Source organism: Sceloporus undulatus, chromosome 7 (assembly GCF_019175285.1).
Source record: "Sceloporus undulatus isolate JIND9_A2432 ecotype Alabama chromosome 7, SceUnd_v1.1, whole genome shotgun sequence".
NCBI lineage: Eukaryota > Metazoa > Chordata > Lepidosauria > Squamata > Phrynosomatidae > Sceloporus > Sceloporus undulatus.
Window position 1 is genome coordinate 23,053,753 of NC_056528.1, and position 23,164 is coordinate 23,076,916.

General features: G+C 54.3%; 4 protein-coding genes across 7 annotated transcripts; 1 reads left to right on the top strand and 3 right to left on the bottom strand.

The window, feature by feature from the left end:
- Window positions 1–255: 255 nt before the first annotated feature.
- HDHD3 (haloacid dehalogenase like hydrolase domain containing 3) lies at window positions 256–4,655 on the bottom strand. Of its 2 annotated transcripts, none has more exons than XM_042479380.1 (2): window positions 1,736–3,687; window positions 256–1,543 (listed from the first exon to the last, which is right to left on the bottom strand). In XM_042479380.1, the coding sequence occupies exons 1-2, from the start codon at window positions 1,839–1,841 to the stop codon at window positions 774–776; spliced, it is 876 nt and encodes a 291-aa protein (XP_042335314.1). In that variant the 5' UTR covers window positions 1,842–3,687; the 3' UTR covers window positions 256–773. The 2 variants fall into 2 exon arrangements, with proteins under 2 accessions (XP_042335314.1, XP_042335316.1); XM_042479382.1 differs by lacking the exon at window positions 1,736–3,687 and adding an exon at window positions 4,334–4,655 and having other exon boundaries at window positions 257–1,543.
- Window positions 4,656–6,764: 2,109 nt separating this feature from the next.
- Window positions 6,765–14,061, bottom strand: ALAD (aminolevulinate dehydratase). 2 transcript variants are annotated; one of them, XM_042479050.1, is made up of 12 exons: window positions 13,904–14,061; window positions 13,580–13,691; window positions 13,355–13,405; window positions 11,450–11,546; window positions 11,164–11,299; window positions 10,647–10,730; window positions 9,989–10,077; window positions 9,475–9,530; window positions 9,179–9,266; window positions 8,096–8,182; window positions 7,840–7,969; window positions 6,765–7,466 (listed from the first exon to the last, which is right to left on the bottom strand). In XM_042479050.1, exons 2-12 carry the CDS (start codon window positions 13,687–13,689, stop codon window positions 7,360–7,362), a joined length of 1,035 nt encoding a protein of 344 aa, XP_042334984.1. In that variant the 5' UTR covers window positions 13,690–13,691; window positions 13,904–14,061; the 3' UTR covers window positions 6,765–7,359. The 2 variants fall into 2 exon arrangements, with proteins under 2 accessions (XP_042334984.1, XP_042334986.1); XM_042479052.1 differs by having other exon boundaries at window positions 13,580–13,695; window positions 13,905–14,015.
- A 419-nt stretch (window positions 14,062–14,480) lies between these two features.
- Window positions 14,481–16,133, top strand: MRPL17 (mitochondrial ribosomal protein L17). The gene is made up of 3 exons (XM_042479053.1): window positions 14,481–14,744; window positions 15,156–15,224; window positions 15,311–16,133. Exons 1-3 carry the CDS (start codon window positions 14,571–14,573, stop codon window positions 15,596–15,598), a joined length of 531 nt encoding a protein of 176 aa, XP_042334987.1. The 5' UTR covers window positions 14,481–14,570; the 3' UTR covers window positions 15,599–16,133.
- Window positions 16,134–18,387: 2,254 nt separating this feature from the next.
- LOC121937131 (zinc finger protein 397-like) lies at window positions 18,388–22,580 on the bottom strand. 2 transcript variants are annotated; one of them, XM_042480059.1, is made up of 6 exons: window positions 22,080–22,580; window positions 21,907–21,991; window positions 21,504–21,571; window positions 21,216–21,342; window positions 19,752–20,700; window positions 18,388–19,711 (listed from the first exon to the last, which is right to left on the bottom strand). In XM_042480059.1, exons 1-5 carry the CDS (start codon window positions 22,500–22,502, stop codon window positions 19,769–19,771), a joined length of 1,635 nt encoding a protein of 544 aa, XP_042335993.1. In that variant the 5' UTR covers window positions 22,503–22,580; the 3' UTR covers window positions 18,388–19,711; window positions 19,752–19,768. The 2 variants fall into 2 exon arrangements, with proteins under 2 accessions (XP_042335993.1, XP_042335992.1); XM_042480058.1 differs by having other exon boundaries at window positions 18,389–20,700; window positions 22,080–22,579.
- Window positions 22,581–23,164: the final 584 nt, after the last annotated feature.

Consider the following 23,164-nt stretch of genomic DNA (forward strand, 5'->3'; position numbering starts at 1 on the left):
CCTCGCCCACTGACAGGGCCCTTGTCAGGTTATGCTTGGACCTCATTGCAAGTGGCCTTACTCTGCCCCACCACTTTCTCTCATCCAGCATCTCATCCCTCTTGCTTCTCTTTGTGGTGAAAGAGTGGAGTTCAGGTCCTACCACCACTTCCATTGACTGGAAGTGCTATTGCTCCACTGACTGTTTGCCTGTCTTGAAATGAGACTGCTAAGTGGCCTGCTTCACAGAACTATTGCGAGAATGATCACTGACAGGATCACAAATGCAGTTGCAGATTAATTAAGGTTTTTATTTAAATAAATAACATGGGCAGAGGGGGATTCTGCTATATCCCAAATGACAGGAAACACCTACTGACCTTACTATATCTGGAAATGTGGATCACACCAAATCCACCCAGGAAACTAGACAGCTAAAAACACAAATTTTGCTGTACCAGAATCACTTTGCCATGTCTCACTTTGACCCATGTCTTTCCAGAGCCAGTCCTTACATCCAGCAAAATCCTTCTTAGGTCACATCTGTTGAATTACCCGTGTGTTGGGGGAAGCACAAGAAGGAAGCAGTCCTTAGTGCCTCCACATGAGTGTGGAAGGGAAAGGGCTAGGCTGGGCCAGCATCTTTTCCCTGTCATAAAGCCCCTTTCAGTACTCAAGGCGGCAGCGCTTTGCAACAGGGGAGCACGGGGTGGGAGTCAACCTTGGCTTTTCAGGGGTCTCCCACCCTCCCCACCAGACAACCAAGGAGAGGGGGAGTCCAGGAAGCCCCTTGCCTAATCTCGCTCAATCCGGGAGGGCAGCTGGGAGAGGGATTCCAGGAGGTGGCCATGGGGTACTTCTGCTTGCCGCTGGTCTCCCATTTGGTCAGCCACCCCTTTGAGCAAGAAACTGTGCATCCCTGCCTCCCTGGCGGCCCTGTAGTCATTCTTGTAGTCATCCCCCACATGAGCGGCTAGTTGGGGGGCCACTCCTGAGATGCGGAGGGCTTCCAGAAAGATCCGTTTGTCTGGCTTGGCAAATCCTGCTTCCTCTGAACTCAAGACAAATGCAAAGTGCTGCCTGAGGCCGCAGCGGGTCAAGACGTCTGGCAGCCTCCGGTCAAAGTTGGAGACCACAGCCATGGGGATGCCCAGCTGTTGGCACTGGTGGAGGGTCTCCCGGGCTGCTGGGAGCAGCTCCCAGTTGTCCGGGCTGCTGTAATCCTGGTAGAATTTCTCTGCAAGAGGCTGGAGGAGGCCTTCGTCCTGGATGCCAGAGAGCCGGAAGGTCTCCAAGACGAGGTCCAGCCACCACTGTTTGGAGTCCAGGCCCTTCTCCAGGCCGTAGTTGGGGAATCGGTGGCTTTGGGCCTGGTGGGCCTTGTGGAAGGAAGCCTCAAGGGATTCGGCCGACACCTGGAGACCCTGGGCCCGGGCCCCTGCTGAGTAGCTCTCCCCCACTGGGAGCCGGAGCCGGATCAGTGTGTCCTTCACATCCCAAGTCAACAGCCGGAGCCTCAGCATGACGGTGGAAGAAGCAACAGGTCTGGCTGTCCACGATGGGCCTGGAAGGACAAACAAGAATAAGGGGAGGCCAAGCAATGCCACAGTCCCATCCCTGCCATCCCCAGGTGGGTGGTGGTTGTCTAAATCAGACTTTGTCATTCATGGGCAAACTGTGCATTCTCATAGAATCATAACAGCTGAAAGAGACTCCAAGGGCTATCCTGTCCAACCCCTTCCATGCAGTAACTCACAATCAAAGCTCCACCGACAGATGGTCATCCAGCCTCTGCTTAAAACCCTCAGTTTAACTTGTATCGTTTGTAACCCAGCCTCTGCAATGTGTGTTACCCACTGCATACTAACAACTTCCTTGTCATGACGGCCTGTGAGGAGGAAATGGCGGCCCTGCTCTGCAGCAGGAGAGGAGGAGGAGGGCTGGGCTTTGCCCAGCTGGCCAGAAAACACTTCTCTCCCTGGCACAGGTGCCCTTGAGACAACCTTCAAAAACCAATGAAATGTAAATAGTAATTTGCCTTTTCTGCCACAGTGGCTCCGGTTACCCAGACTACTTCAGCGGGATGAATTAATAACTGATTAATGACTAATCCAGGTCAGTTTCTGTTGACAAACGCAACTGGCAGCAGTTTTGTCCAGGCAGAGAGGTCCTGACTGACTTCAACTTTGTTTTGTTTTTTTAAACCTTGCCTTTCAGTACAACTTCTAATGTGTCCTACAGAAAAAATTCATTTATGTCAGATTTTAAAAATAAAGTTTACAAACCTATAAGGCATCAATACATGCAGCGAAAAGACACAGATTAAATCATGTGTCTATTTAATGTGAGGAAGTGCAAGTCCCCTGAGTCAAGAGGGCTTTGTCCGAATGGATGGCTGCAAAGACATTTCATTGCAGACGAGGGGCTCCTGGCACCTTTTCATGACCTGGCTGCCAGTTCCAAGGAGGGGTGCATGTGGAAGCGGACTTGCCCTCCGGCACCACTCTCCTCTTGGTCTCAGTTGAGGCAGTAAAGCAAGTGCCAAAGCCTCAAGGTGATCGGTCACTTGGGAGGCAAGGAGACTTGGCGGTTTCAGCCATCTTGTCTTAATTTTGGGGGGTAGTGCCTATTTGTTTTGACCTACAGTCTTGCATTCTACATTAAGAAATACATTACGTAACCAACAACTCGTGAGAGTCCATGCACCTGCCAAGAAGACTGCCCACAGTGCCTCTGCATAGTGTTCTGGCCTGATGAGCTTCTAACACAGGCCAGGAATGTGAGGGGAACTGTTGTCCCTGTGCATCTGATTTGGTTGAGAAATTGGTGGTCAGCGGATGAACCAAATTGTTACATTCAAGGACTGCCTGCTGTACCCGAGTTCCTGCTTTGATTTTGGCTCCCACAATCCAGGCAAGGGAACGGCTGGCCAAGCGTATCTCCCCAGTTTAGATTCAGAAGGAAAACACAGAGGATGGCTGTCTAGCCCTTGACTGCTCCTTGAGGGTTACTCTGCCTGTTTTGGGGCCCCAGGGTTTCAGGGTTGCTCCTGGGTGATAGTCTGGGAGCCATTTGGCCCCTTCAGTGCCAGGGTGACGCTACTCCGTCTCCTTTGGGCTTCTCTCCAGTTCTGGGTCTTGTCTGGATGCCTCTGTGTTTGTTATTGCCATCATCTCCATTTATGCAAAGTTTATGCATATGTGGAGTCGCCACAGTTTTATGTGGCTTTTTTGGGCTATGTGGCCATGTTCTAGAAGAGTTTATTTCTGGTGTTTCACCAGCATTTGTGGTGAAATGTCAGGAATAACCTCTTCTAGAACATGGCTGCATAGCCTGAAAAACCCACAAAAAACTTTATGCATATGGTTTTAAAGAAAGCATCTTATCCTTTTAACTTGGGGTAAGGATTGCTTTAATACTGTGAATAGTTTTATTTTAAATTTCACTTTGTTACAGTTTAAACTGTATGGTTCTTTTAAATCCTGATGTGCTTTGAGTCCCAGTTTTAGGGGTGTGGGGTGTCTATGAGACATATCATCATCAATCATCATCATCATTGTCACAGCACTCCATTATCTTGCAACATCATCTCATTTTCTTGCTTTAGCCTCCTTTGGTAGCAGCAGTAGGTAGGCAGGGCAGCAGGGCCATATTAGAATCATAGACTCATAGAGTTGGAAGAGACTCCAAGGACCACCCAGTCCAACCCCATTCTGCCGTGCAAGAACTCTAAATCAAAGCATCCCTGACAGATGCCCTTCCGATCTCTGTTTAAAGGCCTTTAAGGAAGGAGACTCCACCACAATCTCTGAGGAAGCAGTGTGTTCCACTGTTGAACAGCCCTTACTATCAGGACGTTCCTCCTAATGTTGAGGTGGAATCTCTTTTCCCGCAACTTGCATCCATTGCTCCAGGTCCTATTCTCTGGAGCAGCAGAAAAGCTTGTTCCCTCCTCATTATGACACCTCTTCAAGTATTTAAACAGGACTATCATATCACCTCTTAACCTTCTCTTCTCCAGGCTAAACATCCCCAGCTGCCTAAGTCTTTCCTCATAGGGCATGGTTTCCAGACCCTTCACTATTTTAGTCTCCCTCCTTTGGACACATGGCTCCAGTTTCTCAGTGTCCCTTTTTAATTGTGGTGCCCAGAACTGGACACAATATTATTCCAGGTGGGGCCTGACCGAAGCAGAATACAGTGGCACTGTTACTTCCCTTGATCTAGACACTATACTTCTATTGATGCAGCCTAGGATCGCATTGGCCTTGTTAGCTGCTGCATCGCACTGTTGACTCAAGCTGAACTTGTGGTCTACTTGAACCCCTAGATCCCTTATTGAAAGCCTCTTTACCCTCCGCCGCTGCCTGCACCCAGCAACAGGCCACGATGCCAGGGGGGCTTTCCAACCAGAGGCACCTCCTTGCCCTCCAGCTCCAGGACTGCCCCTTCCCCCGCTTGCCGGGTTATTGCAGGCGAAGGGGTGCTTCAGGGCTGGGCTGGAGGAAGAACCGGCCCAACCGGTGGCTCCAGCCGCTCCTGCCCTCCTCCTCCTGCTAAGAGAGAGAGGAGTCCCAACGACGGCGCTTCCACCTGCTGCTAGGCGGCCAGTTGGAGGGCAGAACCCCAACGCGCATGCGCGACGGCATGCGCATGCTCAGCGTGGAGCGCTGAAGCCTTTTCCGCCCTCATTCGCGCCCCTCCCGGCCGAAGCCTCTTCTTTTAAAGCGCGCGGCCAGGAAGGAAGGCAGGAATCCGCCAAGCAGTGACGTCATGGGGGGACGCGGACCGTACCAAGTGACGCCCTAAATGGGGGTGGCAGCACTGCTCCTTAAACACCTGCATTTTGTCAGGCTGTGGCAGCCATCTGCTCCCCTTGAAAATGTTTTAAGGGATGGTGGGAACAGGGGGAGCTCAGTGGGAGGAGAAAGCATTAAATTAGCATTACATTCAGCAGTATATGGGAATTACAGGTAACATTAGTACAAAAAAAGCATTACTAATAATAATAATAGGTTTTATTTATATACCGCCCAATCACTGGGAATCCGAGCGGTTTACAATAGAGGGGATAACAGACAGTTCCCTGCCCACAGGCTTACAATCTAAAAGACACGACACAAAAGGAGAAGGGAATGGTGAGGGGGGGAGGGAATCAGGTCCAGCATTCTTCTCTCCCTCTGAGGCCTGGACCAAGGCAGATGGACCGGAGGGAGGGCTCTTCTTCTTCGGCTAGCCCCTGATGGTACTGGGCCAGCCTTCTCTCTCCCTCAGAGGCCAAAAGATGACAGTTAGGGAGGGAGGAGCCTCCTTCTTCAGGCCAGCCCCTGATGGAACTGGGCCAGCCTTCTCTCTCCCTCAGAGGCCGAAAGATGACAGTTAGGGAGGGAGGAGCCTCCTTCTTCAGGCCAGCCCCTGATGGTACTGGGCCAGCCTTCTCTCTCCCTCAGAGGCCGAAAGATGACAGGGAGGGAGGAGCCTCCTTCTTCAGGCCAGCCCCTGATGGAACTGGGCCAGCCTTCTCTCTCCCTCAGAGGCCGAAAGATGACAGGGAGGGAGGAACCTCCTTCTTCAGGCCAGCCCCTGATGGAACTGGGCCAGCCTACTCTCTCCCTCAGAGGCTGAAAGATGACAGTTAGGGAGGGAGGAGCCTCCTTCTTCAGGCCAGCCCCTGATGGTACTGGGCCAGCCTACTACTAAGGATTCTGTATGGTGTGAAATGGGAGGTGGTCAATGGAGGGGGGGTGACACCTGAGTTACAGCACCAGGTGGCACCAATGCTAGTGATGCCACTGCTGCCAGGTTTGGGGGGTTATTCAGGGGCCTTTGTACTCCTCGGAGATCCCAGAGGGGGCTATGGGATCCTTCAGCCACGAAGTTCTTCGCCCTCCTGAACACCTCACAGGGCTGTCCTGGCCACCAGGATCCGCACCCAGCACCCTCTTGCCCACCAAGGAGGGACAGGCTGGCCTCCAGAGCCCCCCCCCCCACACACTTCCAGGAGTGAAAGTATTTGCATACCACTTTGTGTCAGGCCACAGCTCTCCCTCTTTTCTTCCCAGTCGAAGTCAAAGGCATTTATGGTCAGCATCTGTTGTTTTTTGTGGGTTTTTTTGGGCTGTGTGGCCATGTTCTAGAAGTGGTTGCTGGCGAAAAGTCAGGGACAAAGTCTTCTAGCACATGGCCACATAGTCCGAAAAACCCACAAAAAAGTAAGTCATCCTTTATTTGCCCTCCAAGTCTTGATTTCATAGCAACACACAGAAGACCAGAGCCCAAATATTTTGTTTGGGGGGGGGGTCCCATTTGGGAGGCAGGGGAGCAGCATCCACATCATAGTACCTGCCACTCCTATTTTCAGTGGGGCTCAGTCACGGTGCACCCAAAACCACTTGAGAGGAAGAAAGTGACAGGCAGACAGCCTTTAAAGGCACTGGGGAGGGGGCACAAAAGCCAACCCCTCCCCGGCTGGTCAGGGAGGGGCAGTGTCTACTTCACAAGGTACCCTACTCCCCCCCCCCCAGTAGAAGGTGGACCTAATTCCAAGTCAAATCAAAGGCCATTTAAAGAGAAGAAAGCAAACCACCCCTTGACCTTGCTCTATTGGCATTTGAAGACCTCTGGCATGGAGAGTATAAACTGGGATGCTCCTGCCTCAAACACACACACCAGTTGGCCCTGTCAAAGGCTCCAGGCGCCTGGCACCTGCTAGTCTCCCTTTGGCTTTAAAACAAAGACCAAGCCCATTCCAAAAGATCCCACCTGTTAAAAAAATAAGATTCTTGTTTCATTCATTCCCACATCCTTTTTTATTTTCCTGGCCAGCATTTTTAAACCTATAAAAATATTTCTGCATACTTCCCACTAAAAAATACAGCAAAGGGACAAGAGTTCTCATGCCACCTTTCAGACTTATCTTCTGTTTGGAGAGGGAGCCCTTCGCAGCAAAGGCCTGAGCTGAGCAGGGCTACTGTCTGAGACGCTCTCAGCAATAGAGCAAATACAGGCCCCAAATAAAACTCCCCCCCCTCATTGGGCCCATGAAAAGAAGGCCCCAGACTGGTCTGACACCTGGAGTTAAGGGGCCTAACCCTGTCTGCACACCCACCAGGGCAGGGGACTTGTGGTGCATGAGCCACTCAGAGGCTACCTGATGCTGATGTAGCTGAGCGGCCTGCAGGCAAAGATTCCAGCAGCTCCTGGCTGGCCAAAAATACTTAAAAGCAGTGACCCAGCTGAGAAAGCGGAAGGAGGCAGCTCTGAACCTGGGCAGAAATGGGCCCTGCTGGGCCTTTAAAGGGTGGGTGGATGCATCTCTCTGTGTGTAGCTTAAGTTGGGGCCAAGTGGGGGGGACACCCTTCCTAGCCGTTTTCTTGTGCTTATTCTTGCTGTTCCCGAGCGGATGCCAAGTGGCTCGCACCCAGCTGGTCCTCCTTCAACCACCGCAGCAGCTGCGGCACATAGTACGTGATGAGGATGTCCGCCCCTGCAAGAGAGAGAACAGCCTCTTATTTAAACAAACCAACCAAGAACCTGCACTTCCTCTTTGTTGCTCATCTCCTCAATTTTTTGCACAAGTGCCAGAGAACTTTCTCTTGCTTCCCAATTCCTTCCAACCCTTCCCATTACCTTTGCTATTCTTTATCTCCCCCCTGCCACTTCCTGCACTGTGGCTTCTGAGGCTTTAATGGACTAGAATGTCCTGAGCAGTTTGTGTAGAACTTTGAAAACAGCACCTCCAAGTGCCCAGAAGCACCCTTCTGGGCACTTGGACCCGGAACGAACAGAAACCTCTCCTGGGTCCATGTGGCATCGCAGCCCCAAGCAACCCCAACACAACTGTGTTCCTCCTCTCTCACCTGCTCTCCTGAACCCAGCCAAGGTCTCCATCACCACAGCCTTCAGGTCAAAGGCCCCAGCCTGTGCTCCATGCCAGAGCATGGCAAACTCCCCAGAGACATGGTAGATGGCCAGCGGATGATTGGGATGCTGGGAAAACAGAGAGAGGAGAGAGATGTGAGTTCAGCCAGGATTCTTTTCCCCTCCCTGATTCTGCTGAGCTGCTGCATGGGCTCAGCATCATGTGCATTACTTCTGGGGGGGAGGGCTCCTTACTCTGTTCTTTACTTCCCGCACGAGGTCCAGGTAAGGCATCCCGGGCTTCACCATCAGCAGGTCTGCTCCCTCCCTCACATCCCGGTCCTGCAAGGAGGTGAGAAACAGGCCACTGGAAACAGCGGCCCCCCTGCCCCAGCCGTGTCCGGCCCAGGTTCTATCTGACTGAGAGCGCAAGCTCTCCAAGTGGCTAAGTGCACCAGGGCAGTAAACTCCTCTCAAGGCAGTTCAGAGAAATTTTAAATGCCATCTATTTGCATTAACTCTCCTCTCACACAACATAGAAAGAAAATCAGAAGCATTTTGTAAGTGCAAGCCAGACTAGCCACCCCCTGAGAATGGCATGGGAAATATTCCTTCCTGGCTGTGGAGAAACCCAGTCTGAGGTGCTCACCATGCTTCTAGTTTCCCAGCCCACCCATCTGCAGGTGGACAGAGTTAGCAAGTGAGGGGCGGTCCAAATGCTGGCTTGGGCAAGCCTTCATTAGGTCACTTTCCCCACTGATCAGCTCAAAAGAGTCCAGCTGATTTTAAGGTCTCAGGGAGCTGCAGATGCACATTCAGGCAGCAACACCAGGAGCTGACAGTGCCCATGCGTAGCCAGAACCAATGGACCACCTTATCTGGCACTAGACCCAGAGCAGTGCATCTCTTCCCATGGCAATCATAGGGATTGGTGTCAGGAGTCTTGGAGCAGAAGTCATGGAGGGTTGGGAGCTGCAAAGGCCTGTTCCAGCCAGAGCAGAGACTTCTTTCCAAGGACGGGCCTTGCTCTCTGAAGAACTGGCCCCAGCTCAGGAGTAATTAGAAAAAGGCCCAGTGGATACTGCCAGAGCCATAGCAGCGACCCCCAGGCAGCAGGTTCAGCCATAATCCCCCGTTCCAGAAACACTAAATTCCTTAAGAGGATCTCTCTCTCTCTCTTGGGGGGGATTTTCATAGCTTCTCCCCCCTCCTCAGGTAAGAGGATGATGGGAACAGCATTAGGAGAGGAACAGGCCTCCCTTTCAGGTCAAGAAGGGAGCCCTCTTCCAATGGGGCCAACGGTACCAGGCCAGGGCAGGCTAATATCATGCCACTCACCACTGCCCGTAGAGCAAGCCCCCGAGATCCCGGAGGGAGCTGGTAACACCGCCGGTCTCCAAAAGCAGGCTTGGACAAGGCTGCGTCCCTACAGACAACAGGACAGGTCTATGTCCCACTGTGCTCCCTGCCCTCCACATGTCCCCATGGCATCTGATTGTCCTCAGGAGGAAGGAAAGAAGAGCCACTACACCCTTGCTATTACTCTTTTTGCCCCACTAAGCTACGTGGAGATAACACCCTTCCCCTGCCCATTGCACCGTGAACTCTTCAAAGACCACAAAGAGCACCCTTACCGGAAAGGGCCGTAAAAGCAGGAAGCAAACTTGGCACTGTAACTCATGACCGAAACCTGCAGAGGCAAAAAGAAGGTGAGGAGGAGTGCCAGGCTGCCCATGGGCCCTAAAGGGCTCGCTAGATCTGCCAGGCAGGTTGCTCTAAAAGTCTGCAGAAAGCCTCCCCTCATAATGTCAGCAACCCTCCCTCCTGACTGGAAAGGATCCACCAGTGTCCCCCTCGCAAGAAGTGACAATGAGAGGAAGGAAGTCACTAGGGCAACCTCAGCCCAAAGGAAAAGGACACTCCACGGGCACCAAAGCACCAGCTTGGGGAGAGGAGGGCCCAGCAGCCTCAGCCCACCCTCCTTGACACAGGAATCATGGATGGCTGGCTGCAGAAATGGACTACCCTTTATCCAGTGACTAAGGGAGCTCCCAGGCTGGGGACAGCATGTTGGTCCTGCTGTAAAGGGAAGGTGAAGGTCTGCCAGGGGTGGGGAGAGAAAGGCTCCCAATGCCTGCCAGCACCTACCTTGTTGCCCAGGTCATTAGAGAGCAAGGCCTCCTTAATTGCTCTGATGCGGCCATCCATCATGTCTGATGGAGCCACAATGTGGCACCCTGGAGGAGGAGAAAGAAGATGAGCATGGAATGTCCAGGCCCCATGGTGCCACAGGAAGGCTGTGTGAGGGTGTCATTCCTTATAACTCCCAGGTAGCCTCTCAGCCCCAACCACCTACTGGCACTGCAGCGATCCCAGGGTGGATCCCTCTGTCCTGGCACCTAAGGAGGGGCTCTCTAAAAATGGGGAGCGAAGTCCACAGGCCTCTCATCCACCCAGAGACTAACTCCCTGCAACCATTTGCCAAAGGAAAGATGTCTCTGACCCTGGTCAATGGCTGCTGAGTCAGGTCTTACTGGAAAACTATTTGGCTTGTCATTAGCACTGTCACCTCTTGTGGTAGGAAGATAAAGCCCTTCTGCACTGAAGGTGCTGCCCACCTGCTTATTTTCATCACATGAAACAGAATTATTCTATTACTGCCATTACTGTTAATCAATTTCTGGACTGCTTCCTCTAATTCCATCTTGTGACAGTAAGTGGTGATAGGGAGCCCTCCTTCTGCAGATTCTCCCCAGCCTTCCAGGGGGACTGGGTGGGGGTGGCAGAGCCACGGTACATCTCTCACCTGCCTTGGCGTAGGCCAGCGCCACCTCAGCCAGCCTGTGACAACTGGCCTCATTCTGGAGGGTGCCATCAGACCGCAGGATGCCTGGGAAGGTAAAATAAAAATAAAAATGAGAAGTCGGATTGTGAGGAAATCCAATGGTCCCCTGCCTTTAGAGGGGGGAATTTCCAAACATTGTTTCCCTCTTTTCTCCCCACGTGGACTCCACTTGCCCACCCTTCCAGAGTTTCAGTTGTGCCCTTCTGGAACAAGCAATGTTTCTGTTGCCACTGAAAAGCCCAGGGCTGTTAAGGCACTCCTTTAGTAAAAAATAAATAAAGCTCCTAATGGAGCAGCAGGAGCACCTGGGCCTCCAAGGAAGTAGCCAGGGTGAGGTGCCCAATCTGGACCATGACTGCCATGGGACGCAAGGAGGTCAAGCTCTAGAGTCCTTGAAAGAACTGTGACCCACCTCCCACCCCCTCCCATGCTACACTGAGTCTATCATTCCTGATTTATGCTCCGCAGCCCTCCTTACCACAGTGGCCGTGAGAGGTGTATGGGCACAGGCAGACGTCACAAGCGATCAGCAGCTCAGGAAACAAGGAGCGGACAGTTTTTATGGCCTGGATCACAGGTGTGTCTTTGGCATCAGCGACAGAGCCACACTCGTCCTGCCAGAGGGACATAGAGAGAAAAAGAAAGCAGACACCTTGTTGACCTCACAGTCCCCCATACAGCCAGGCAAAAGCCAAGCAAGAGCCCTTAGGGCCACAGAGCTGCAACATTGGGGCAGGGAGCATCCCTTCCCACTTTATCCCCACCTTGACAGCCTTGCTGGGGACCCCAAACAGCAAGATACACTTCAGCCCATCAGCCACCAGGGGACGCAGCAGCTCCTCCAGCCTGTTGATGCCATGCCTGGTTGGGGGTGGTGGTGGTGGAGAAAGACAGTCCATAAGCAAAGCAGAGAGGGGCTTTATCCCAAAATCTCTTAGAGGAGGAAGGGACCACAAGAGGGGCCACCTACTCTGGCCCCATGTCATGCAGGGACCTACAACTCAAGCACCCCCCACCCCTACCTCCTGAGAGATGACCTGCCGTATCTGATAGTCAGAGGTACACTGTCTCTGGCTACAACAGCTAAGAGACAAGAGCATCAGCGCCACCTTCCAAGACTGGGCCAATGGTTCAACTGGTCAGATGTCTTGGTGGCCTTCAGGATGAACAGCTGACACCAGCCCACCAATGCTTCCTCCCCCGCCCCCCTTTGCTTCCTAGCAACTAGGATTCAGGGAGATGCTGCTGCTGGAGGCTTCCCTGAACAGAGCCATCAACCGACCATCCCCTCCCTCTCCTTAAAACAGTGGTGCCAAAAGAGATTTTGGACTTCAGCTCCCAGAAGCCTCAGCCATGTTGGCTAATAGTCTAGGATTCTGGGAGCTGAAGTCCAAAATCCTTTAAAGAGCACAGTTTGGGAACCAGTGCCTTAAAGGCTCCCCTAAGAACCAGCTGAGAAAGGGACCACTAGGGAAACAAGGCTGATGTGGATGGAGCAGAAAGAACTGGTCCCTTCGCACCTTTGCCCCACCCCACCAGCCTGGAGAAAGACAGGAGTGACAGGCACACCTCTCACCCCCCCCCCCCCCCATACAGATGCAAGGGGCAGAGGCCTTTATCGCTCACCTCCAAAATGCAACAAAGCATTTTTATCTCCCTGCTGGAGGGAGAAGGCGCAGGGCCCTGGGGAGAGGGATCCTCCTCATGAGGAAGCCCTTATCTCTAGGGCCCAGAGAGGCAGAGGTGGAGGATCCTCCCACGGCGTGGGGCAAAGGCAGCTCTCCATACTTTCTCCCCACAACACTCCTTAAGAGACCGCCCATGTCTCTGCTATGGCCCAGATCAGGGCCAGGCTGTGGGGCTTGGACTTTCTCACTGAGCCCCTCTTGCCCCATAGAATCCTAGAGTTGGAAGAGACGGCAAGGACCATCCAGTCCAACCCCCTCCTGCCATGCAGGAACTCTCAGTCAAAGCATCCCTGACAGATGGCCATCCAACCTCTGCTTAAAGACCTCCAAGGAAGGAGATTCCACTGCTCTCTGAGGAAGGAGTGTTTCCCACTGTCAAACAGCTGTCTCCTCTCTCTCTCTCTCTCTCAGCGCCACCAGAGGGCACCCTCTCCTCTCCTGGTGCTGCCCTCCTCAGGGACACAGGCTGTGCCCACAAGGAAACAGGACAGGGCAGGCGGGCAAAGGAGTGGGCACCGCAGAGGCCAGGACCACTCGGAACTGCCACGTCATTGGACTGTGCCCCAGAGCTCTGGAGCTGTTGGGAGAACCAAATAGGGCCCCCAACCCCCATCTCTGGGTGCCAGGAGAGGGCTCCCTCACTGGCCCCATGCTCCGTCTCTGGCTTTGCAAGGAAGGAAAGAAGGGAAGAGAGAGAGAGAGAAAGAGAACAGAAGAAATGGAAGAAAGGAAGAACAGAAGGAAGGGAGGGAAGGGAGGGAGACCGAGAGAGAACAGAAGGAAGGAAAAGAGAGGCGGGAGGGGGGAGGAGAGAGAAAGAGAGAACAGAACGAAGGGGGAAGGGGAGGGACGGAACGGAGGAGGGAGAGGAAGGAAGGAAGGAAGGAAGGGGGGGCCAAATCCAGAAGAGAGAGCCCCAGCTGAGCGCCCAGTTGTGTTCGGGGAGGCCGCTTCCCCAGTCCCCCGTCGTTCTGGGCTCACCTTGCTTGGCCGGGGAGGCTGGCGACGGGCTCCACGGCATCCGGACTGTCCCTGGAAGGAGAAGGGAGCCAGGAAGGGGGCCGTCAGGGAGAGGCCGCAGGGAGGGAGGGGGGGGGGGAGGGCGGTGAAGGGCAGCCGCTTCCTCTTCCTCCTCTTCCCAGGGGAGCCCCAGGAAGCCGAGGCCAAGCCAGCCCCAGCGAAGGCCTGCCGCCGAGGCGTACTCACGTGACGAAGACCGGGTAGACGAGGTGGGCGGCGTCGAAGGAGGCGGCGGAGGCCTGCCAGGCCCGGAGCACCGGGTGGAAGTAGCCGCTCTGCAGGACCGACTCCGCCATCCCTGCGTGGCCAGCAGTAATTAGGGCAGCGCTGCGGTTACTAATACATTCCAGCCCTTACAAGCCCCAGGCCCCCTCCCATCCGCCCTGGGCCGAAACCCTTTAAAGATAGGCTGCATCCACACTGGAGCAATAACCCGGTTTGGCGCCGCTTTAATTGCCCTGGCTCAAGGCTATGGAATCCTGGGAGTTGGAGTTTGTTGTGGGGACTCACCTCTTCTGCGAAGATCTCCTTCCTTTCGGCCACGAGCGAACTTTCACACAGAGAAAAGGGGGCCTGGCATATGTTTCCCAACAGCCCCGCGGGTCAAGCCCCTTCATCTGCATAGCCACGCCTCCTGCCCAGCCCACTCTAAGGGGGAGGAGCCACCGAGGCGCAGAGGTTTGAGCGTTGTGCTGCAGATCTGGAGCCCTGGAGGCCTTTAAGCAGAGGCTGGATGGCCATCTGTCAATGGGAAGCTTTGACGGAGAGTTCCTGCATGGCAGAAGGAGGCTGGCCTGGATCAGGGCCCTTCTTGGGGTCTCTCCCAACTCTAGGAGTCTAGGATTATAATAACAATAATAATAATCTTACGTGTATTATATATTATTAAAATTATATTTCATATGTAAATATATGTAATTCACTATATATATTGGAACCATCGGTACAAAGAAGTCCATTTTAAAAAGTCATGTCAGGGGCCGCCATTTCTGAAGGAAGGAAGGGAGACCCGCTTTCGTCCGGAGGGAGAAGAGAAAGGCGGGGCCGGGAAACGGGCCTCACTGGGCCACTTCCGGAGGGTGGGGCCGATGTCTTTACAGTCGCGTGACGTCACGGGCGGAAGCGGAAGTGTCGGCGGGGCAGGGAGGCCTGCGTCGTCCTCGTCGTCTCCGTCGCCATGCATCTCGGGACGGCGCTGCTGATCTCTCACGGCCGGACCCAGCGGCGCTTTGGCCTCGGCCCCCGCTCGCGCCTCGACCTCCTCCGCAACCTAGTCACCGGCCTCGTGCGCCACGAAAGGATCGAGGCCCCCCGCGCGCGCGCCGACGAGATGCGCGCCTACGCCGAGCACGTGAGCAAGGGGGCGGGGCCAATGATATGGGGCGGGGCCTCACTCCGGCCAATGGGGGCCTCTGGGCGGGGCTCTTTCCTTGGGACCTCCTCTCACGTGAGCTGAGGGGCGGTGTCAAGGGGAATGGGCGGGGCTCCCCCTGTCAGCCAATGATACCCATTGGTGCTGAGCTGTCCTCTTGGGTCCTTTCCCTGGCCAATGGGCGTCTCTGTGGGCGGGGCTTTTCCTCTGGCCCCGCCTTTCACATTATCTGAGGGGGCGGGGCCGAGTGGGAATGGGCGGGCCATTGGTGCTGAGGCTCTCCTGAGCAGGTGAGCTCTGGCCAGTGGGTGTCTGTGGGCGGGGCTCTTCCCTTGGCCCCTCCCCTTGCCCCACCTCCCACTGACTCCTAGTGCTTCTCCTTCCTGACAGCTGATCGATGTGGCCAAGCGCGGGGATGCGGACCCGAAAGCCATGCGCATTGCCGACTTCTGGCTGACGGTGAGGAGGGTGTCCCTGGGCTCCTAACCCCCCCTGCCCCACTCTGCTGAGGTCCCCTTACCTGGCTTTCCTTCCTTCCTCTGCAGGAGAAGGACCTGATCCACAAGCTCTTCCGGGTGCTGGCGCCCCGCTTCCAGGCCCACCAGGGCAACTACACCCGCCTCTTCCGCCTCCCCAACCGGGAGAACCTGGACCGGGCACCGATGGCTGTGGTGGAGCTCAAGGGGAACCCCCTCCCGCCGCTCCCTGTGCCCCGCCGAGACGGACAGGGGACACTGGCCAACCAGCTCCTCCAGGGCCTCCGGCAGCAGCAGCAGCAGCAGCAGAAGACCGCTGGAGGGGGAGCAGGGACTCCCCAGGGGACCCCCGTCTAGTGGGGACACACGGGGCAGGAGGCTTTGGCTTCCCTGGAAGGAACTGGGCCTTAGTTGCCCACCCTGACTGCTAATAAACATGGCTCCAGGATGGCAGTGGAGTTCTTCTCTTCCTCTCTGCACCTTCGCCAGGCAGAGCGTCTGCCAGGCAGTGATTCCGGGGCCTCCGTCAAAGGTGGGCTTTTGCTTGCCATCCAAGCCTCTCTCTCCTCTCAACTCAGGCTCCCTTGGTAGAACCTGGGGGGGCACCTGTGCCTAAGGCCCCGGCGGGTTATTCTCTGGCCATTCAGCCAAAACAAGGGCAGGTGAGCCACCCTCCATCAGCCTCCATCTGCCCTTCTCCTGGGCAGAGGAAGGAAAGAAGGGCGGAGGAGCACTCCCGCTGTGGCCGGCCAGCAGGACTTGGCACTAGGGAGCGGTCAACATAAAAATGGCTAAACTTGTACGGACCGCAGAGGCTTTTAGCAGCTCGCTTTCCAACTAAAGATATAAAATATGATTAAACTATTTTGCAAATAAAGATTATTAAAAACAGGGAAATTTCAGAGAGTCTCGATTAAATACGCTTATTAAGATTTTTAGGTATCATGAAATCACATTAACGTTAAACGTTTTAATCCCCTCCATCTGGGCTCAGTAGGCAAAGCGGGTCTCCATTGTGTGCCGGGCAAAGAGTCACCGGGCGGGAGCTGCTGGCACAAGGACACCCTTAGAAGTAATTGCTGAGGGGCAAGCCAAACACAGTCCCAGGAGCTCAGGTCTCTCTGGTTCCAGATCCCACCCCAACAGCAGCCCACCTTTCCCCAGTAGCCAAAGGCTAGCAACAGCTTGGTTTCCTTCCCTCAAAACAGCTGTGGCCTTCCCTGGTCCCCTCCATCAATTGAAATGTTGCTGCGTAATAAACTGGTTAGTTTTTAAGTTGCCATAACAGAGTATGGCTACGTCTCAGGGTATCTTCACCAGAGACTTTGGTACCCACCCAAGTAAGCCCTTATCCTGTCTGTATTGATTGTTTAATTACCTACCTCATGATGGTTACAACAAACAAGTTTACAAATAACACAAATTTAGCTCTAGGGGGAAAGAAGCCCCTAAATTTACACATTTAAGAAACTGGTGAACTTATAGAAGTATTTGATCTTAATCATACCACTTTGGCACTATGTAAAAATAAACCCTACCATTTAATTTGGTTTTATGTTCGGACTACAAATCAAGCGACGTTTTAAATTCTCACTGGGTCACTGGTGGCCAAAATGTATTTAGGTATAACCCTGATAGATAAATTTATGATGGAAGTCACTGCTTGGTAGAACCAAGTTTTACATTTATTTGTATAAACACCTAAATAAATAAATAAATAAATACATGGATGAACATATGCTGAGGAGGTAAACAGATGATTGGGACAGGCCCCCCATCACCTCCCAGTCCAGAAAATCTGGAAACTGGTGTGGACAGGATATAATAATAATATCCCATAGCATCCATGGATTTGGGGATCCAGGGGGTTCCTCTCTGTCTTGGCCTCATGGAAACAAAAGCAGAGCTTGGGGCCTTCCATCCTGAGGCTCTTTTGGGAGCTGTAGTCCCAAAGGGCATGTGTTCCAGTTTGGTATCCAGGGCAGCAGGGACCCCTTCAGGATGCCCAGGACTAAAGCCTTTGGCTCCCCTGCCTCATTATTATTATTGTAAATCTGGACCCAAAAATGCCAGCCCTGAGTCTCCCAAACCCAGGAGCCAGAAATAATGAGCCCGAGAATGGCCAGCAATGCTCCCTTTCCGCCACCAGAGGGCGCCCCAGGACAATAATAATAATAATAATCATGAAGGGGCCAAAGTGCGCCACTTGAGCCACAGGAGGGCGCCCGAGAGAGCCAGGAAGGAGAGCGCAAATGCACTTGAGGGCGGAATTGCGAGACAATGGCAAAGCTGCTTCAGGTCTCTTTGGAGGTATGCTGTTTAAATGATGCATGCACCCTAAGAATCCGGAAGCTGCACCAAAGCTGCACTCCAGTGCTTAGGAATGGAGTGTGGCTTTGGCGCGACCTCCGGATTCTTAGGACCCATGCATCATTTAAATAGCATACCTCCAAAGAGACCCGAAGCAGCTTTATTTTGGCAGTCTGTAACAGGCCAATGAGCGCAAAAGCAGTTGAGGTCGGAATTGCGAGACAACTTTTGCGTGAAGCCTTGCCTGCTCCTCCTCACAGCAGCCACAGGAGGACGCCAGAGAGACAGCCAGGTAGGGAAGAACCTTTGCTGCCGCTAGAGGGCGCCCCAGGACAATAGGGATTCATACAGAATGGGGTTCTGGCACCCTTAGCGAGACTTAGTTTTGGAGGACTAGAATTCCCATCACCAACCAACCAACCCACATGGCCCTGGCCCTGGAGGATGCTGGGGATTTCCAGAATGGGTGCACCGTTTAGTTTATTTTTTCCTTAGTTGCTGGGTGCAACGTATTTTGTAACTACCGACTGTGGAAATAATAAAGTTGCTGCCACCAACTAAGTAAATAATAAATGAAATAAATGTTGCACCCACCAACTAAGGAAATAATAAAAAATATAACTAAATACTGTAATAAATGAAAGAAATATTTCACCCTCCAATTAAGTAAATAATGAAATAAATGTTGCATGCACCAACAAACTAAATAATAAATTAAAATTAATATTTCACCCACAAATTACTTTCGTAGAACACCCTAGAATTGGAAGGATCTCTGAAATGCCATTTAGTCCAAACCCTTTCTGACATCGCAAGTGCTCAGAATGTCAATAAAAACAAAACAATTAATTTTACATCAAGTGTGCTTTATTTCTTCCACAGGTGTTCTGTTAAGTAAAGCATCATAGATATGGATACATAGATATTCTGGCAGGCCACAGCTAAAGAGGATTCTTTAGCGAATCAAATTTCTTGTGGTTGTTTAGCATACAAGTAAACTTAATTTTGATAGCAAGTACCCCAGGGATTGGAGGCAACCTGCTCTATTCCTCCCAGCCAAGCAGGGCTGCCCCTCCCAAGCAGAGACCTCCAAGGGTCACCTAGTCCAACTCCATTCTTCCATGCAGGAACTCACAATCAAAGCACCCCTTGTGACATGGCTGGAAAGCTACTGCCGCCACTTCCTCCTGCTGCCATGTTTCTGGCACACTTTCTCTGAGCAAAAGGCCCGCCTTCCAGGAACAAATACAGACAGGTCTCTGCCTGGAGGCACTTACTGCTCCATAAGGCCAACCGCTGAAGGGAAAGAGGGGTGCAAATATATATCGGTTCCTTTGCATGGCTGCAGGTTGAAATTTCCATACATCAAATACACTTTAAGTTTTGCTTTTTAATGAATGCCATTTATTATAATTATCACCTGACAATTGAGAGTAAAAAAAACAATAGAAAATATAGAAAAAAGTACATTACAGAATAGACAGGATGTTGAGGAGGAACCCTTTAACCCCATCTTCCCACTCAGATATGTCCTCTTTTTTGGGATGATTGATTTTCCTTAGATCTTGGGAAAGCAAAGTTCACAAAGACAAAGTCTACTATCAGCTGGTAGCCATGACAGCAACAGGAGAGATGCACATTCCAAGATCAGAGGCAGGCAGCTCTGGAGGGCACCAGAGAGGGGATAATAGCCACCATCCCTCTTGCCTGATCGGCCTCTGTGGGGCCCACTGGAGGTACCCTTAGAAACAGGTGGCCCTCAACGGGAGATCCTGGGGGTCTGTTCCTGCTACAATGCGGCTCTTCTAACGCTGGCCAATGCACTTCTCAGCCCACAGGGAGGTATCAACACCTTCCAGGACACTTGCCCAGGGCTAGCTGCCAATGCTTCTGGGGGATGGAAGATGCTGGAAAAGAATGGAGCCACTCTGGACACTGGTGGAGAGGGGAGTTCAAAGTGGCTCCCAAGTCTATGGGGACAGCAGTGTCCCATAAGCCTTTCCTTCCTCTGGGGACTCTTCCTCCTCCTCCTCCCCAAAAGCTCCTGCGCCAACAGCCAGCTGCCATTGCAAGTTAATCAAGTCCTCCGGGATGAGCAACCCATCAAAGTCTCCAAGGTTTTCCTTGCAAGGATGTGTCTGAAGAACCTGGGTTCAGCTCCTTCTATGTGGCAAATCCCTTGCCTTCACAGCAGGAGCTCCCTCCACTTCTCTTGCCCTAAGGCACCTCCTGCGAGAGCAGCTCCATGTGGCAGATGCTCCTGTGGTGTTTCAAATGGTCGGCAAGGCTGTTGCTGCGACTAAAGCTCTTCCCGCACTCGGGACACTGATAGGGCTTCTCCCCCGTGTGGGTCCTTTGGTGGGAGGCCAGGTTTATCCTCTGAGTGAAGCTCTTCCCGCACTCAACACACTTGTAGGGCTTCTCCCCTGTGTGGATGGTGTGGTGCAGCGTCAGGCTGACCTTCTGGCTGAACCTCTTCCCGCACTCAGGACAGGGGTATGGCCGCTCTCCTGTGTGGACAGTGCGGTGCCGGGTCAAGTTAATCTTCTGGCGAAAGGTCTTCCCGCACTCGACACACTTGTAGGGCTTCTCCCCCGTGTGCACCCGCTGGTGCTTATACAAAGTGGAGCTCTCACTGAAGCGCCTCCCGCATTCGGAGCACTGGAAAGGCTTCTCCCCCGTGTGGATCCTCTCGTGCCGCACACGGCTGTTGCTGCAGCGGAAGCCCTTCCCGCAGACTGAGCAGAGCCACCACTCCTCGGCTGTGTGGATCCGCTGGTGCCGCGTCAGGTGGTACCTCTGGCTGAAGCTCTTCCCGCAGACCGGGCACAGCCACCACTTCTCCCCTGTGTGGACTCTCTGGTGCCGTGTCAGGCTGTAACGCCGGTTGAAGTGCTTTCCGCACTCTGAACAGCTCAGCACAGCCTCCTCCTTGGGGACCCTCATGGGCCTTCGGCCATCCACTGGGGCCACAGGGCTCCTGGCACAGGCAGCAGCAGAAGGGGACACCTGCCTTCTGCTCCTTTCCTGGTGCTCCTCCTGAGTGGAAATCCCCGGATGGTGGGTGCCTCCAGAACAAGTGGACTCCTCCCGCACTCCAGCCTCACTCCTTGGTGGTTCATATTCTCCCTTGTTGCCCGTGGCATTGCCTGCAGGAGATAAAGTGAGCACCTTGGAACGAGGAAGAATGGCTGCTGGCTGAATGACAAGGCAGCCTCTCTGGGGCTTACAAAAAAGGATGCTCCTCTTCACAGGCATCCGCTCTTGTGGAGCATTCCAGGGTTAGAAAGTGGACACCCCTCACCCCTGCAGAAAATCATCCCCTTGGCCACTTCAGTGGGGTGTCTTTATCTTCCCAGCCCTTCATGCTCCCTTTCTGGCACGTGCAAAGACGGGAAGAGAGAGCAGCTCGCAGCCACTGAAAGAGCCCTGTGGCTCGAGAGCAGGCTGCCCTCCTTGGAGAGAAACTGGCCCAGTCTCTCTTGGGAGTCCCTCCGGTTCCAAAAGTAAACAGCCTTTTGGCCTGAGCTGCTAATCTCTTGGGCCTGCTTTAAACAACTATTTGCTTCTTCAGCCCTGTGTGCTGCTGCTGCTGCCATTTGGGGGCTGTGGGGCATAGCCTCCCAAAAGGAGCCGGAGGAGGAGGCGGCAGCCAGGTTCTTACCCAGCGAGGCCAGGTTCCCGTAGTTCTCGACCATGACCTCCCACTGCAGGGTCCTCTGGTCTGGGTCCAGCAGTGCCCACTCCTCCTCTGTGAAGCGCACTTCCACCTCCTCAAAGGCCACTGGACACTGGAGCAACAACAAGAAGAAGAGTTGGAGGCAAAACACAACCTCCGTCTGGCCCCCCTGAGCTGCGGAGAAGCAACTCTGCGCAAAGCAAAAGGGGAGGCCAGGCAACCCTTTCAGGCCAAGGAGGCATGTGGGTCGGGGGCATCCAGGCCTCCCCTCACCTGGCCTGGTGAGTCTGCAGCCTCCGTACCCTCTCTGGCACAAATCCATGAAGGGCTGGAGTGATTAGCTAGGAAAAGGAGTAGAAGAGGTTTTGGTTCCTGGTGGCTTGGCTGAGCTTCCTTGGTCCAGCTAACCGAGGCTGTACCTCCTTTTCAGCCCCAGAAATGTTTGGGATGGGCTCCTGAAAACCCCACTTTCTAACATGGGTCCAACCAAGAAAGCGCAAGCATCTAAGGTTCCTATTTAGGTAACTTGCATCTTGGGAATTGCCTCATCTTGTCTTTCGTTCCTGAAGTGCCCAGACCTAAGTGCAAGGGCAGTACCTCCAGACCATTCTGATAGGGTTGCCTCTTCCAGGGCTCTTAAAAAGTATCATGGAGCCACTCCGCTGGCGCTCCTCACCTGGGACGGCGCAGCAGCCTCCCCCAGTTTCCTGCCACAGTCCCACGTCTGGCGGAGGCTCCTCTGGCACCCCTTTCCCTGGCACCTGAAAGGCAAGAGAGGTTGAGGGAAGGGCCCTGGGGGTCAGGGTGGCCGCCCTGCCCTTCCTCCTCCTCCTCCTCCTCCAGACCCACCAGGAGGGCCTCGGGGGCCCTATCGCCATCCTTGCCATTGCTGGCCTGGGCACAGCTGAGCAGGAAGCCCTCTGCCAGGGCCACAGCCTGGGCACTGCTCTCGGCCCCACACTCCCGCACCCAGGCCTCCATCTCTCGGGACGGAAGGAGGGCCAGCAGCTGCTCCAGCACCACCAGGTCCAGCATCTGGGCTTTGCTCCGACGCTCCGGTTGCAGCCACCGCCGGTAGAGAATGTGGAGCCGGCTGCAGGCCTCCCGGGGCCCCGAAGACCCCCGCAGGCACAGGGACCGCAGGTGGCCCAGGCCCAGGCCCTCCTCTTCCTCCTCCTGGGGCCCCAGTGCCTCCGCCACTGCCAGCTCCCAGACCGGACAACCCCCGGGGGACCCATGGCGGGGGGAGGAAGGAGACAGGACCCAGGCCATCTGCCTCAGGCACAAGGACGACCCAAGGGAGGGAGGGAGGGAGGGGGGATGGGGCCTCAGGAGGAGGAGGGGAGGCAGGCAGGGGCCCTGGAGACCCTGGTAAGAGGAGGGGGAGAGTTAGGGAGGGGCAGCAGAGGGAGGGAGGGAGGGAGGGGGCAGGCGATGGGGGCCTCTGGAGGAGGCGCTGGACGAGACGAGGCAGGGGCCCTGGGGTACCAAGAGGAGGGCGAGGGAGGGGCAGCAAGGGGAGGGAGGGAGGGGGAAATGGGGCACCAGGAGGAGGGGAGGCAGGCAGGGGCCCTGGTGTCCCCTGGGACGAGGGAGGGAGGGAGGGGGCGGGCGATGGGGCCCCTGGAGGAGGAGAAACTGGAAGAGAAGCAGGCAGGGGTCTTGGGTTCCCCCTGGGAGGGGAGGGCGAAAGAGGGGCAGCAAAGGGAGGGAGGGGGCAATGGGGTCCCAGGAGGAGGGGAGGCAGGCAGGGGCCCTGGGGCCCCCTGGGAGGAGGAGGGGAGAGCTAGGGAAGGGCAGCAGAAGGAGGGAGGGAGGGGGCGATGGGGCCCCTGGAGGAGGAGGTACTGGGAGAGAAGCAAGCAGGGCCCCGGGGGTCCCCCTGGGGGGGGGGGGCGAGGGAGGGGCAGCAGTAGGAGAGGGGGGGGCTTCGG

Coding starts and splice junctions, on each gene's coding strand:
- HDHD3 (XM_042479380.1), bottom strand. CDS start 1,841: ATGCAGTGGGTAACACACATTGCAGAGGCTGGGTTACAAACGATACAA. Junction 1,544..1,735: donor CTGTCGGTGGAGCTTTGATT/GTGAGTTACTGC, acceptor TTGTCCTTCCAG/GCCCATCGTGGACAGCCAGA.
- ALAD (XM_042479050.1), bottom strand. CDS start 13,689: ATGGCGGAGTCGGTCCTGCAGAGCGGCTACTTCCACCCGGTGCTCCGG. Junction 10,731..11,163: donor CACCTCTCACGGCCACTGTG/GTAAGGAGGGCT, acceptor TTACCTTCCCAG/GCATCCTGCGGTCTGATGGC. Junction 8,183..9,178: donor GGCTTGCTCTACGGGCAGTG/GTGAGTGGCATG, acceptor ACCTCCTTGCAG/GACCGGGATGTGAGGGAGGG.
- LOC121937131 (XM_042480059.1), bottom strand. CDS start 22,502: ATGGCCTGGGTCCTGTCTCCTTCCTCCCCCCGCCATGGGTCCCCCGGG. Junction 21,572..21,906: donor AGGCTGCTGCGCCGTCCCAG/GTGAGGAGCGCC, acceptor TCCTTTTCCTAG/CTAATCACTCCAGCCCTTCA. Junction 21,343..21,503: donor CTGCAGACTCACCAGGCCAG/GTGAGGGGAGGC, acceptor TTGTTGCTCCAG/TGTCCAGTGGCCTTTGAGGA.
- MRPL17 (XM_042479053.1), top strand. CDS start 14,571: ATGCATCTCGGGACGGCGCTGCTGATCTCTCACGGCCGGACCCAGCGG. Junction 14,745..15,155: donor TGCGCGCCTACGCCGAGCAC/GTGAGCAAGGGG, acceptor CCTTCCTGACAG/CTGATCGATGTGGCCAAGCG. Junction 15,225..15,310: donor TTGCCGACTTCTGGCTGACG/GTGAGGAGGGTG, acceptor CTTCCTCTGCAG/GAGAAGGACCTGATCCACAA.